This window comes from Hemibagrus wyckioides, linkage group LG06 (genome assembly GCF_019097595.1).
Source record: "Hemibagrus wyckioides isolate EC202008001 linkage group LG06, SWU_Hwy_1.0, whole genome shotgun sequence".
Taxonomy (NCBI): Eukaryota; Metazoa; Chordata; class Actinopteri; order Siluriformes; family Bagridae; genus Hemibagrus; species Hemibagrus wyckioides.
Genome location: NC_080715.1, coordinates 12,166,570 through 12,182,153, shown reverse-complemented (window position 1 = coordinate 12,182,153; position 15,584 = coordinate 12,166,570). Strand labels below are relative to the sequence as shown.

Below are 15,584 nucleotides of genomic sequence, written 5' to 3'. Positions count from 1 at the left end.
GCATTTACAAAATCCGCTCTCAGCAGAATGTGATCTGCTCAGCTTTGAATCTTTTCCTTCAGAACAAATCCACAGGGCTTACAGAGTTTGGAGTGAAGCGGTGTACCAGACGAGACTTCATGTGCGAAAAGGTTTATCTAAAAAAAAAAATCCAAGACACAATCTAAAAATCAGAATCGAAACTGAGACAGTAGTCAGATCCACAAAGGGCAAAATCAGAACATGGAAATAGTAATCACGAAGTCGTAGTCGGAAAGACCTCGCACTGACTGAACATTTAATTGGCTTTTTATGGGCTGTAAACAGGAAGTGCATCGAAAAAATGCTGGTATGTGAATGAGTGAAAGTAGCAGTAGAGGGGGCTATTGAGAACAATGGACACGTGGTACATTTTTACTTTTTCAAATACAGATATAATGTCCTGTTTTTCATTTGAATCCTATGTGCATTTAGGGCCCTGGTATATGTCTGTGTATGTAAGTATATTAATATTCTAGTAATATTCAGGCTTAAATGTTTTCCAGGAGAACAATCTCTTGAGCACACTGTCAGATTTTCTGAATTTAGACCGGGGTCAGATGTTAACATTTCCGAGGACAGGGTTGTGGAAGCGAGTGTGTCGTTTTCCTCAGTGGCAGAGTTGCTGTCATTCTCACCGCCGACGCCTGAGTGTGTGGAGATAAGGAGGTGTCGGAGGCAGGTGTGTGTATATGTATGTATGTGAAGCACAGTCCCTGTCACTGGAGATGAGCGAGCCCCTCGTTCCTAGTTATCTGTTTCCCTTCGCTATTATTTAGACTATTAAGCTCAGTGTCATAAAGAAAAAAAACAGCCAGTGATAATGATTGCCTTTCTCCTGCAATGGAAGTCTGAGGAGCAGTTATGCAAGCGACGCCTGAGGGAAGATGGCCGTTAGTGTTTGAAGGATGGCGAGCTGTCAGGGCGTGGCATTTCATCACTTGTATTGCACCATTCCTCAAGGTGCCATCATCCCCTGTTGGATAGGGTTATTTATCAACATAAGTAGAATCCGTTGTGTATCCGGATCTCCCACGCTTTATGATTCATGCGTTCTTCTGTCGCACTACATCATCTGGTTAAAAGCAATACAGCGGAGTATGTTTTATGTATCAGTGTCTCTGTAGAACTGGGACTTTTCCGCAGTAGACTGCATGTTTATTTATGCTTGTATCTAACTGTAATGTGTTATATATTATCTATTATATGACTATAACGTACATACATACATTCAGAATAGCACAGCTGTGTCACATTCTCAGTTTGGATAGGGTTAGCATTAGGGGTATAGGGTTAGGGGATAGTGTTAGTGTTAGAGGGTTAGGGTTAAATTGTTAGGGATAGGGGTTTAGAGGGTTATGGATTAGGGGTTTGGGCTAAGAGTGTTAAGGATAGGGGTTTGAGGGCTAGGGGTTAGTGTTTGGTTTAGAGGGTTAGGGTTAAATTGCAAGGCATTGTGTTAGGGATAGGTGTTAGAGGGTTAGTGTTAGGGTTAGAGGGTTGGAGTTAAATTGTTAGGTATAGGGGTAAGACGGTTAGGGGTTAGTGTTAGGGTTAAATTGTTAGGGATAGGGGTTTGGGATTAGAGGTTTAAGGGATAAGGGTTTATATTATATAGTTTAAACTTAGAGGGTTTAAGGAGATAAGGTTTAAATAGTTAGGGCTAGAGTGTTGGGGACATGGGTTAGAGGGTTTGAGCATTAGGGTTAGGGATAGAGTGTTAGGAATGGGATTAGAGGGTTGGGGGTTTGAGGGTTAGAGAGATATGGATTAGATGGTTATAGGCATAGGGTTAAACAGTTAGGGGTTAGAGGGTTAGGGATTGGGTTAAAGGGTTAGAGATGGGGTTAGAGGGTGAGGGGTTAAAGGGTAAGGTTATAGAGGGTTAGGGATGGGTTAGAGGGTTTGAGCATTAGGGTTAGGGATAGAGTGTTAGGAATGGGATTAGAGGGTTGGGGGTTTGAGGGTTAGAGAGATATGGATTAGATGGTTATAGGCATAGGGTTAGTTAGGGGTTAAAGGGTTAGAGATGGGGTTAGAGGGTGAGGGGTTAAAGGGTAAGGTTATAGAGGGTTAGGGATGGGTTAGAGGGTGAAGGGGTAAGGGTATAGAGGGTTAGGGATTGGGTTAGAGGGCTAGGGATTAAAGGGTTAGAGGATAAGGGATTGGGTCAGAGGTTTATGGATTAGGTTGGAGGGTCAGGGTTAGGGATGAGGCTAGAGGGTTAGGGGTAAGAGGATTAGGGTTAAATAGATTTAAATAGATCTCTAGAGTTAGAAATAAAAGGTGTTAATTAATTGGTGGTGAATAATGTTCTACAGCAGCTCTGACAGTAATTGTGCCAGGTTTATTTTGATATGGAGATATTGCCTCCTTCCTGGCAACTCCATGTCCAACATTCTCCTACCAATATACTCACTCTCCCTCCTCTGAACATTTTATTCCCTACATATTTGAATATATAGAAAACATTTTATCATTTATTATCAATATTGCTGCAACAATTTTAGCTGCAGGACCTCTAACATTAACATTTCCATAACAATTAAGAAATGCATGCTTGTTCTACAATCATACCCTGAGTTTCAGTCCATTTTTGTGACTCATTTTTCTCCAGGTTCACAGCGGAGAGTGCATCCTGTTTTCTGCATCCTTTATTTAAAAATAAAGCACATGTTCTTTTTAACTGTGAGCAGACACAAATAAAAGTAGACCCTTTTACAGCTGAATGATGCTTTCCTCTTTTCAGTATGACCATAAATGACAGAGTATTTTAATTCTTTGCTGTTGCTATAAGAAAAAATAAATCCCAAGTGATCGTGCAGGTGCCTCCTGGGGGATAAACACAGGCTTGTTTGCTCCAGGAGAGAGGAAAGGTCAGGTCTAACTAACAGGTGATGATATGAAGGCTGCGCAACCATGACTCCTCATTCTTTTCAAGTTTCCTCTATGGAAGTCTTCCCCTGACCGTTCTCACTGAATTATTAATATCTGTGCTTGCTGTTTATTTTTTTTATTTTTTTAAAAAAAAAACAAAAGGTCCCTAGCATGGAGTCCCTCGAGTGCAGCTGTAATTATTTTTTGCTTTCCTTTTGATTAAATGGTCCGCCTTATAGCCAGGAAACAGCAGAAACAGAGGTGTTAGCCAAGCCTTCCGGTTTTAGCTTAACAAAGTCGCCGCTTTAACAATAGCTGAAGGTAAAGGCTGCGAGTCAGGCAGGCGTTCGAAGCGGCTGATTGGCCATACTGAAAAGAAGAGCTCCAATCACTTGAGAGCGTGTCGCCGACATGGCGGGGCAGCAGGTGTTGTTTGGGGGAGTCAAGCCCGTCTTGATTAGCCCCTTTGATTGTGTGCTGCAGAAGGATGGACCCCGCTGGGGTAGTCTTGGTACGTGAAAGCTCACAGTGACGGGGGAACGGAAGTACAGCACTAATGAACCCGTTCATCTCATACCCCGTGTGAGCAAAAAACTTCAAGCCCCAGGCCTCTACTGCTGCTGCTGGAGAGATTTCTCATACATTCTCATATATATATTCTTTATATACTGTACATATGAAAGAGGAAGTAGACAAATATGTATTATTTTTCTACTTTCTTCTTCAGGTCTTGTTTTAATTTTACATGTTTCAAAGAAAAAAAATGAACATCCCCTTGCAGCCGTTTTTCAAGATATTCTATCTCATGTTTCGAATAATTATGTCGTGTTCCTGACTTGTTTGTTTCGATTGCGTAGGAATTTTCATACAGCTCTTAAGAGAAGGAAGAGGAAACATCAGGGTGTCAGATCCAGTGCTCCGGGCCAAACGAAATGTCTTTTAATAGACTACAGTCATGAAATATTTGTTCTGTCTGTGTGTGTGTGGTATAGGTGGAACGTGGTGGGGATCCAGGGCTCTCTGATGAGCTACTTCACTGAGCCCATCTACTTCTCAAGCATCATCCTGGGCAGCCTGTACCATGCTGATCATCTCTCTCGGGCCATGTACCAGCGCATCGCTGACATCGAGCACCTGCCCCAGCAGTTCACCCTCAACCGGCCCCTGCTCAGCGGTATACACACCCTTCCACCTCACCTCTGCTTTCTCACACACGCTGCACACCACACTTACGATAAATACATGGACGGAGAACAGGATGCTGAAATTTTTTTGAAATTTTAGTTTGTAGAAATAAGTCACTAAAAAAAAAAAACGCACTATTTAGCTCACATCCGTCATCATGCTGCCTTTTGCTCATCATTATCTAGGCAATGATGTTTTCCTAATTCCTGTTGCCTTCCATATCACAATTAAACAATTTCTAACTAAATGTTAGAACCTCATGCACATGCCAGTGGAGAAAAATAACCATAAACTGATAACACACACCGTTTCACTGTTTTTCACATTATCTTCCCCAAATGACACCTTTCATCCAAAGCACTACGCATAGTCACTCAGAAATGTGGCTCATTATGGAAGGAGAATGGTTTCTAATTTCCATTTCATGTTGCTTTTCAAAAGATACAGCAGACAAAATCAAGCAGTCAGTCAGTAAAATAAATGAACACACAATGAGCTGAAAATCCTATCGGGTGTTTTACGAGCTGTAAAACTGACAGTGTTACACACCTGAGAGTTAGTTCAGATTTCAATCTCTCTATCTAGAAGACGTGTGCGTTGCTGTATGAGCAAAGACGGTGTGAAAACAATGTTATCATGAGGTCATTTATCATCATAACTACTGAAATCATTGTTTAACCATCGTAGTGCTGATCCCTAGCTTTCTAGATCAGGTCTATACATTCTGACTTTTTTTGCATCATCTTGCATGTTGCACTTATACAATAGAGGAAAGAAAGACAGACAGACAGAAAGAAAGAAAGGTGGTTAGCAATTCCGGTGTTTCTTAAACATTTAACATGATTTTAATTCATCTGTTACTTTAATTAAAAAAAGTTTAATTAGTATTTATAATATTATTTTCATTTTCATTCAAGTATAAATATCAGCATTAATGCAACTTAAATAAAATTAATAAAATTTATTTGTTTGTTTATTTTTTTTATATTATTTTATTTTTAGGTTTGTTTTTTTTGTGCTGTATTTTTATTATTATAAAATCTCACTGATTGACCTTAAATTGATTTTTTTTTTTTTTTTAATTTATTTATTTATTTATTGCTGGTTTTATTTCATTTCTAAGTACAGATTTTTGTTATTCATACCATATGGAAAGTAGTGCCGTTTCTGTTATCAGTGTAAATAACACCTCAGGGTCTTTTCCTCGGGGTCTGTGAGAAATGGAGTCTTCTCCTCCACCATGTCTTGTGAACTCTCAGTAGTTCTCACAATACCACAGATATGTTTATGTTAGGTTAGAGCCCTAAAGCAGAGGGATCGTCCTGAAGATTATAAAATTGATTGTTATAGTGACCTCAATATTATCCAAAACAAACAAAGCCGGATGAATGTATTTTTTCTGTGTGTTTTATACAGCTAAGTCAAATTGACCCTAAGGAACACTGATGCCATAAAATGTGTACAGGACACTGAAAACATATTATCATAATCATTTTATATGTAACTGGTTGTTCCCATTAAATTAGGAAGCAAAATATATAAATTTAAAGAACATGGAATAGGGTGCAAATGACCCCAAGGATAATAGGAGGGTTAATATCATATCACTGAGAAATCCAACATGGAAGTAATGGAGACTGACTCGACACCCACTCGACTCCAAGTCCCAGAATGCAATGCAATGCAATAGCTCTGAGAGACTCAGCTCAGCTGCTTACCAGTCTACAAGGCCATGAGCACAAAGGCCTTAATGGCGTTATTGTCCTGTAAGTTGAAGCTCTGGGAGCTGATTTGTTTCAGCAGAGTGTACAGATAAAGAGGTCAGAGAGAGAGCGAGAGCCAGACAAAGGAGAGAGAGAGAGATAGAGAAAAGAGTAAAGCGCTGCTGCATCATAAACATAGCATGGTTTAAAGAGGTTTAAACTAACTCGTGAATTTCATTAAAAAAATACGCCATTGAAGACCACATGTTAATTATAAAGCTTAATATGCAAGTCTTTCAGCGTGGATTATTCTCCTTTAATGAAACTCTCGAGTTCCCAGATCAACCTCCAAAGCTGCTTTAGTGCAAGTGGAAAACTTTAGATTAATCCCTTTTCCTTTTTCCTCCATCTCTCTCTCTCTCTCTCTCTCTCTCTCCTTCTATTAACAGTTACAGCAGGAAATTTAATCACTTCTAGGCTATGTGCAAACACCATGTCTCCTCTGTTTAAAGACAGAGTGGTATTTGAGAATGTCAAACTCCTTCTAGGTGATATTTGCTTGAGATCCTTAGATCACATCACCTTAATCGTATTATTAAACATGTACTATTGCACACGCTGTTACAGTGTGTTACATCAGATTCCCAAGACGACCAAGTCTAGTGAGTTCTGCGTGTCTCGATGAAGAGCCGTTAAAACTGTTCCGTGTCATAAGTGTGACAGCAGAAACCCAAGCCCAGGCTGTCGGCTTCTTACTGATTCTCAAGGAGATAGAAGATGGCTTTGAACTAAAGCTTGCCATGTGAAAAGTATATAAGGAGCGTAGAATGTAAACTTTACGTCCTATGATCGAGTGCGTCAGATACCCGATTGAGATTTCTTCTAAAATAGAGAGCACAAAGCCAGATAATGAGAAAAGTATGAAATCATTAGGATTATTTAATAAAACTAGCATGGACATGTACAGTAGTTTACCTACAGTGGCTCAAAATGTGGAGTTATGATAGTTATACTGTATCAGATAGACAGGTGTGATTTGTATACAAAGATGTATACAATCGGTATGAATTATAGATCATCAACTCAGTGCAGTTTCAGTTCAACTCAGAGCGCTGTATGAGGGTGAGGAATGTAAGTCAGAACTCTGGATGTTTCAGGGGTTAATTAGGACCTTGAGTCCAGCTGTAGTAGTTTCAGACAGTTGTGCTAGTCGTGAGTGATTCTGTATATTTCTACACCGAATAACTAGAAATGGTTGAGTTGATGATCTATAATGAAAATACATTATTGAGATCTTGGAGATGGCCCTGTGCGTGTCCCTGTCCCTGTGCATGTCCTTGTGTGTGTCCCTGTGCATGTGCCTGTCCCTGTGTGTTTCCCTGTTCCTGTGTGTGTCCTTTTCCCTTTGTGTGTCCCTTTCCCTGTGAGTGGTCCTTTCCCTGTGAGTGGTCCTTTCCCTGTGCGTGTTCTTGTGTGTGTCCCTGTGCATGTCCTTGTCCCTGTGCGTGTCCCTATGCGTTTCTCTGTACGTGTCCCTTTCCTTGTGTGTGTCCCTGTCCCTGTGCGTTTCCCAGTACCTGTGCATGTCCCTAGGCATTTCTCTGTACGTGTCACTGTGCATGTCCTTGTGTGTGTCCCTGTGCGTGTCCCTCTGCGTTTCTCTGTAGGTGTCCCTTTCCCTGTGCGTGTCCCTTTCTCTGTGAGTGTCCCTGTGAGTGACCAAGTCCCTGTGAGTTGGTGCCCCCCCCGTGTGTGTGTGTGTGTGTGTGTCTCCTTTGCATGTTTGTGTCCATCTGTGTGTGTCTGCATGTCTCCATCCCTCAGTGTGTGTGTGTGTGTGTGTGTGTGTGTGTGTGTGTGTCCCTCTGCATGTGCGTGTCCCTGTGCGCGTGTCTGTGCAAGTTACTATAAAAGTGGTAAAAATTTTGGAACATGTTTTTTAATTGAAACCTTTCAGTCATAACTGCTGTCAGTGTGTGTTATAGTCAACCTTTTCTCATCAATCCACATTATTCTTTACATTAATAATTAATACACTATAATTAATGCTACATTTAGTAACTTTAAAGTAAAGCATTACCAATTTTCTCAGTGATATTTGCGCTCACGACCTTTTAACTGGTCCTTCTGATCATAAAATAATGAGTTTTTGATTAGCACACACTGTCTCATCGAGTGTCTGTGGGGGTGTGTTGTGCAGGAATCAGTAACGCAGAAGCACGGCAGCCAGGAAAAGCTCCTAACTTCAGCGTGAACTGGGCGGTGGGTGACCAGGGGTTAGAGGTCATTAACGCCACAACGGGTAAGGACGACATGGGCCGGCCTTCTCGCCTCTGCAAGCATGCTCTCTACAGCCGCTGGGTTCGACTGCACTCAAAGGTACGCTCTTCTGAATGCATTCACAGATTAAATGTACATCTATCTCTTATTTAAAGGAGAGGTTTGTAGTTATTAGGCTTCTTCTTCTCTGTTCCGGCAGGGGGAGGATGTAATTATCAGTCCAGGAAAAGACCCATATTGTACACATGCACTTTATTAATAATCATATTAAAGCTTAAATATGATATAATTATAAAATAATATGACTATAATATTATATGATATAAATATATTATATGACTGATCACCAGTCACTATAATTTATTCATATGCTGTATTTTATATATATATTTATATATACACCAATCAGCCATAACATTATGATCACTGATTGGTGAAGTGAATAACACTGATTATCTCCTCATCATGGCACCTGTTAGTGGGTGGGATATATTAGGCAGCAAGTGAGCATTTTGTCCTCAAAGTTGATGTGTTAGAAGCAGGAAAAATGGGCAAGTGTAAGGATTTGAGCGAGTTTGACAAGGGCCAGATTGTGATGGCTAGACGACTGGATCAGAGCATCTCCAAAACTGCAGCTCTTGTGGGGTGTTCCCGGTCTGCAGTGGTCAGTATCTATCAAAAGTGGTCCAAGGAAGGAACAGTGGAGAACCGGTGACAGGGTTATGGGAGGCCAAGGCTCAATGATGTATGTGGGGAGCGAAGGCTGGCCCAAGTGATCCGAAGTTACTGTTGCTCAAACTGCTGAAGAAGTTAATGCTGGTTCTGATAGAAAGATGTCAGAATACATGGTGCATGATGGGTCAGGGCTGTTTTGGCAGCAAAAGGAAGACCAACACAATATTAGATAGGTGGTCATAATGTTATGCCTGGTCAGTGTGTGTGTGTGTATATATATATATATATATATATATATTTTTTTTTTTTTTTTTTTACAGTCGTAAAATAAAAATAAAATAAAACTGTAACAGTGAGTATGACAGGTCTACAACTATGTTTAACATTACAAACTGCATCTCAAAGCAAAGACTTATTTAGCCCTAAACCCACATTTTGAGAGAAAAACTGTGAATGGATATTATTGTCATACGTTCCCTTCTTACAGAGAGGAAAACGATGCTGTGAAAAACTAGGATGTTTATGATCTAGTAAACAATCATTAACATTAGCCCATATTCACGGTCACGGTTCAGGATACCCATAAGAATGTTCTCCTGCATGTTTCCATTTACAGTTAACTTTTACTGCACCATGATATGAGCCAGTGCCCTGAGCTACACGTGGCCCGTGTCTCTTCATAAAGATTTGTGTCTCAGCTGTAAAGATCTTTATTGTCATCACGTCAATATACAGTGTGCAGAACACGGTGAGATGAAAAAGCGTTTCTCCTCGACCTTAAGGTGCAAGAAACCTGTATGACAGAACGTAAATAAAGTGCAGCAGGAACAGGAAGCATGCTGGGAGAGAGTGTGGGAAACGGTATACTTGTGTAAACTTTCTGGAGACTGTGTTTAGGCTTTAAAAATCATACAAATTGTTTTCTACAAATTGAAGAATATCTTGATGAACAGTCATAATCTTTTGTTGCTCCCAGAGCATGTTTTTTGCAACAATTAGTGGAAATTAGCTTTTTGTCGTGGGTTGGTCTACAGAAATACATCTTCTCTGTAGCACTCTGCTTTCTAGGCATCATTACAGTTTATACTCACGCACTATATTCAGATGGAAAGGTGTGCGGTTTTCTGAGACCACTGTAACTAGCAGGTTCCACTAGATCAGCCTAGCTCCGCCCACCTGGTTAAAGCCTCAGTGTGACTCTCAGCGTGTAACACTGTGCTGTCCTTCGTTCTCTCCTCAGCTGTCATCCACCTTGCGGATCAAAGTGACCAAGCCGAGCTCGTACCACGAAGCCAAGCAGGCGGCAGTGGAGTATCACGCCGCCAAGCAGACGCTCATCAAGGCTTTCCAGAAAGCAGGATTGGGGGCCTGGGTGAAAAAGCCTATAGAACAGGACCAGTTCTCTCTGAGCTCCTGAAGGGGATGCAAGAGGGACAGAGCAGAGATGTGAATGACATGACTACAACCAGCTGTTGATATGTCACTCGGTGTGTGTGTGTGTGTGTGTGTGTGTGTTTGACTGTGTTGATTTCCAGCCAATCCACAGCCCTTTAGACTCACTCACTCTGCTCTCACACATCTTTCGTCGGTTGTTTGTTACAAACGGCTGTGTCCGGGGTCGTAAAACCGACCCAGAGCGCCGGATAGGATACAGTGTTATATTTTACAACTGGAAAAAAAAAAGAAAAGAGCAACGTTTGTCACTTTATTCCTGTTAAATGGGTTAGGATTGCCTGCAACCCATCGTGCTCATGTCTGGTGGCCTCGGAAAAAACGAACACGTAGGTTTACGCTAATCATGTCTCTCGTAATTCAGACACTGAAAAGCATCCCTCTGTTTTTAACCATCATCCCTGTCTTTTTATTCTGTTTCTAAATCTAACTTCGAGATCAAGACTACATACTTTTACCTTTTTTTTTTTGTTTGTTTTTTAATATTGGAAATTTCTTTGTTGTTTCTTTTTCCCTATATGATGAACAAGTATTTAGAATTTAGTCAAACAGACCTGTTTTCTCCCGGACACGAACTTTTTTTTTTTTTTTTTTATACACGTTCTACATTCGAGCGTTTAATTAACCTTGTAATCGAAATGCAACCAAAGTTCATGGTTCTCCTTCATCTTCATGTCTCAGTGACATCTCCATTGCATGTTTGTATCGTGTGCTGTGACACACATCACTGAACAACTGCCCGATTTATTTTTTTTTTCCGGGCAAAATATAGAAGACTTGATGATGAAGCTGCCTTCTTTTGACCATTTTAGAAGTCTAGGCGTTGTTTAGGTACTTTTACAGAATGATGTCTCGTCTTTTTTTAAAACTGCATGGGAAGCATTTGCGTGTAAGGAGCTAGGTTTTGTAGCTGTCGCAATGTCCGTCTGTTCATTTGCATCGATCATTGTAAAAGCAGATGGTAGATTATGAAACCGTTTCTCAGTTGTGCACGTTTATTGTCTAAAGCTGTCTCTCTGCATGGAAAGAGTGGACGGTTTTCAGGGGTTAATTAGAAACAGCCCTCATGGTTTTCAATTAGGGCTTTGTTTGTTTGTTTGTTCATTAAATATGTCCGTGTTTTTTTTGTTTTGTTTTGTTTTTTTTGGCACAAATTGTCCATATTGCTGAATTCTGCTGTATCCCTGCTACTGAGGTCTGCCTTCTTTATGCAAGATTCTTTTCCTGCTGTTTTTTAAGCTTGTGCACTCTTTGATTAATGACCAACAAACAGCAGCATGTTCGACTGATCCTGAACTCATATAAACCAGGGGCATGATTTCTCTGATAATCTTCGCTTTTTTTTTAATTTAAAAGGAAGCCCCGCTGTTCTCGAAGCCTAGACTTCGACCTTTTCACCTTATTTTCAAGGCAGCAGCTCCGTTTGGTGAAAGCGTAAAAAAAAAGGATGGCCACGGCTTTATGTTGAAATAAACGAAGCGGTGAATATGTTTCACGTTAAATTGCTGTTTTTCACTCTGGAATGCAGCGGAGTCACATGACCTCTGCAGCCCAATCACCACTGGACTTAGCTGATTCTCTCTCACAACTGTACAGAGAGACGGTGTTACATTTAAGTGTGTGTGTGTGTGTGTGTGTGTGTGTGTGTGTGTGTGTGTGTGTGTGTGTACCTGCTGCTGAGCCCAACCGGCACTCTTGTCGAGATGTCATGGCAACAGGACTTGGAGATTGCTGTTGAATCTTCACCAAAGATGATGTCTTTTACTTTTGGTTGTTTTATGGTGAAAAAAAAAGTGTAAACTTTATTTTTTAAAAACAGTTATTAATGCAACGTTCAGTGGGCATCTTATAACCGGTCATCAAGGTTTTGTATATCCATTTACTAATATATTTTTAGTTGGTTTCACTGACGATCTTTGTGTTTTGCAGTGATTTGAGAGCAGCTCCTTTCTCTGTGTTTCTGTACCTGTTAGTTTACAACTGTAAATATTGTGAACCTCTCTAATGTCGTTGCCATGGACGCTCATATATACTGCATATATTTCTGGTAGTTCTGATCGACTATTTCTTCATCACACATCCGCAGAAACTTGTATGGAAGTGGTAGTTTCTATACCGTTTGTTTTCTTTTCTTTCTCATTAAAGTCGTTGTATCGATTCCTAACGTCGTTTATGTTCGATTAGTTCAGCTGTCCTGACCCTGTACCTCATACACAGATAGAGAGAATGAACAAGACATTGAGATTGTGTCCTTGGAAAACTTGCCAGGTCTGTGTGATAACCAACCTGATCCCGAAGCTCAAAGACTTTCCTGCTATTAAAACCCATACTCATGATTTCCACAGTTTTTTTTAATTTTTTTATGAGCATCACATGACGCTCTGGGTCGTGTTACTGCTTTATAACGGCGGTGAAATCCTGAGCTTAGGTTACTGTCTGTCTGGATTTTCACACATTCTACCACATCTTGTTTCCTCTAGGGTCTCTGGTTTACTTCCATCTCTCAGGTGGACCAGAGACTTGAACTTGGCTCTAGATGGGAATGTTTGTGAGCATAGAACCCTGCAGTGGACTGGTGTATCACCCAAGCTGCATTACCACCTCACACCTTTCTAGGATAGGCTCGACCATGACCGGGATATAAATCACTTACTAAATGAATGAATTAATTTTGTTCAAACTTCCAGGGTCCTGGGTGGTCTGGAATATTCCCTCTACAAAGAGTGAGTAATGATAGCTATGAGAATGAATTAAACTGCTCACTTATGCACACTCAAACACAGACCTGGCAACCAGTTGTTTTTGTTTGTTTTTTAATGAAATTTATAATGTACTTCGAAGTTTTGTAGCCCAGAGACGAAAATAGAGAATGATATTTTAATTTAGATATTGAGTCTTTTCGATCGTAAGCCCACTCATCATGCTTTCATGCCTTCCGTCTGTAGCGTACTGATTGTCAAACCTGTACTTCACACACTACTGTTCTCTCTCTCTCAACTACCCAAGATGTCAGTGGATGATGTCATGAACACAATCCCAACCAAGGCAGGAGTTTTTCTTTTTATTTTCTTTTTATTGTTCTGGAACAGGAGCGTATTTCAGTCGAGTCGTGACTCCGTGCTCTGGTTCCGGTCAGCCCTGTTCTGAGAGTGTTGTGATTAGTTGACTGTACGGTGGGGTACAGTGGTGCTGTACACTGCCTCCTCCTGCGTGTCCTCTGTAAAATCCATACACGGGCCACCTGCATGAGCTCCTCCACTGAAGCTGCACCCAGCATGATGACTATAAAAGGACTTGTATGTAGAAAAAAAAAAAACCATAGATCTATATATATAAAGGAGAAAAAAAAATAAACGAGATATTAGTTTACCTTTGTATATGAGTGGAGTTTTTTTTTCTTCCAGTTTCTAGTGAAAGTGCTGAAAGGGTTCGTTCAACGACTGAGAATCCTTGAGATTTCAGGTTTAATTCTGTAAAAAAAAAATTCAATTTTAATTTTTCAGGTGAATTTATTTGTATAGCGCTTTAACAATGGACATAGCAGCTTTACAGAAGTATAAAAAACAAAGGGAAAAAATTTAAAGTTAAGTTACTATTTTATCCCTAATAAGCAAGCCTGAGGCGAAGGTGGCAAAGAAAAACTCCCTGAGATGATATGGAAGAAGGAACCAGGCTCAGAAAGGAATCCATCCTCATTTGGGTGACACTGGACAGTAAATAATGTCCTTTCTACAATAGCAACCAAGAGCTCGTGAGCTTTTATCTAATTGTTAATTTCCCAAGTGTTGAACCACATCCCGCTGTACATTTTCACACCTAGTGGCACAACCCTTCGAGAGTGGAAATGGCTGTGCTCTCTGGATGGGAAGGATGTCTCTACCCTGTCAATCAAAGCGATGCTAGCGAATCAGAGTCATCTGTGATCTCACGTATGTGGAAGAGGACAGATTGTGTCTTCTTCCAAGTGTGACAGCATGAGCAGCAGTTTGAAAAGATGCAAAGCTTGGTCTTTACATGACTCTGAGGAAGCATGTGCTTGCTCCATCCTCCTGCAGCTGCAGGTTACGTGATAAGGAGAGATAGCGGGTGAGTAAAATAACCAAATTGTTGCTACTCAAACGTTTAAAATAGTAACTAAGGTATACGTAGATACCTGAGCAATCACACCTATATGCTGCCACAAAGTATGAAGCATACAGTTGTATAGATTTGCTTTGCATTCAGTTTCCTTTCACTGGAAATAAAGGACCAAGACACCTCTTCCAGCATGGCATTGCCCCTGAGCTCCAGGAAGACATGATTTGCCAAGTTTGAAGTGAAAAATAACTCTTGCACTAAGCCCTGACTTCAACCCCTACTGAACAACTTTGTGCATAAATATTAAAGAAAAGAAGTTAATGATGAAGAACTGTTACTTATTAAATGTTTACTGGATTTGGAAATGTTAGGAAACAACAGATGGAGATATTCCTAGCTGCAGAACCAAAAGTTATAGAGTTGGATCCGATCCAACTTCTATAAGCCTAACCTTTGACCCTCACCCACGCAACACATTTATCCAATCTGAAACACACTAACTTGTCTTCCAAGCCTCTGGACATTTGCCATGACTCTGCCCAGTTTGGAGAAGCAATGAAGGTTACTTGGAAATATTTATCACTCTAATTAGGCACTTGAAGTGCACCAAATATTTCTTTTACATCAATGCTAGCACTGTGTGTAGGCTTGACAGGGTTCATTCTCCACTTTGTTCACCATCAGTGAGTCACTTTATCATCTAAGAGCCTGTAGTTATTTCCACAAAAAACTGTTATGTATCATTAGTCTGTTTTGCATCATGTTTGTGTGTTCTGTTTATTAACAGCAATTCTTGTTTTGTTACACTTTAAACCCAGTTCATTTTTTTTTTTTTTTTGCCTCAAGTAGTTTGTTAATGTAAAGATGCTTTTTTTTTTTTTTTTTTTTTACTGAAGATGGAATAAAATATTTTGAGGTTATCCATACTTAAACTGCTATACATTACCCTAAGTTGAGATACATGCAAAAGTAAAGCACATTTCAGCCATAACATTAAAACCACCCGCTGTCCCCCTTGTGGCAACTCGGGTCAGGTTTAAGTAGCTTTTATTGTCATTTCAACCATGGTGCTATATAAAACACAGAGCTAAGGACTGAAAAGTAAGTCGTCCTAGTCACATAAAGTGTATAAACTCACAACTTGCAGGACCTGAAGGATCTGCTGCTCATGTCAAGGTGCCAGATTAGACAGCACACCTTCACAAGTCTTGTGGAGTCTGTGTCTTGATTGGTCAGAGCTGTTTTGGCAGCATAAGGGTGACCTACATAATGTTAGACAGGTGGTTTTAATGTTATGGCCTATCTCTCTCTCTCTCT

At 40.4% G+C, this 15,584-nt stretch overlaps 1 protein-coding gene across 13 annotated transcripts in view; it reads left to right on the top strand.

The window, feature by feature from the left end:
* Window positions 1–15,079, top strand: part of adarb1b (adenosine deaminase RNA specific B1b) — a 188,303-nt gene extending 173,224 nt beyond the window's left edge. For 7 of the 13 annotated variants that reach the window (XM_058392417.1, XM_058392416.1, XM_058392413.1 and 4 more), the window contains 3 exons: window positions 3,888–4,069; window positions 7,984–8,162; window positions 9,979–15,079. In XM_058392417.1, coding sequence (XP_058248400.1) covers window positions 3,888–4,069; window positions 7,984–8,162; window positions 9,979–10,155 — 538 coding nt within the window. In that variant the 3' untranslated portion in view covers window positions 10,156–15,079. The remainder of the gene's footprint in view (window positions 1–3,887; window positions 4,070–7,983; window positions 8,163–9,978) is intronic. The other 6 variants (XM_058392415.1, XM_058392409.1, XM_058392410.1 and 3 more) reach the window with 1 other exon arrangement.
* The last annotated feature ends 505 nt before the right edge of the window (window positions 15,080–15,584 follow it).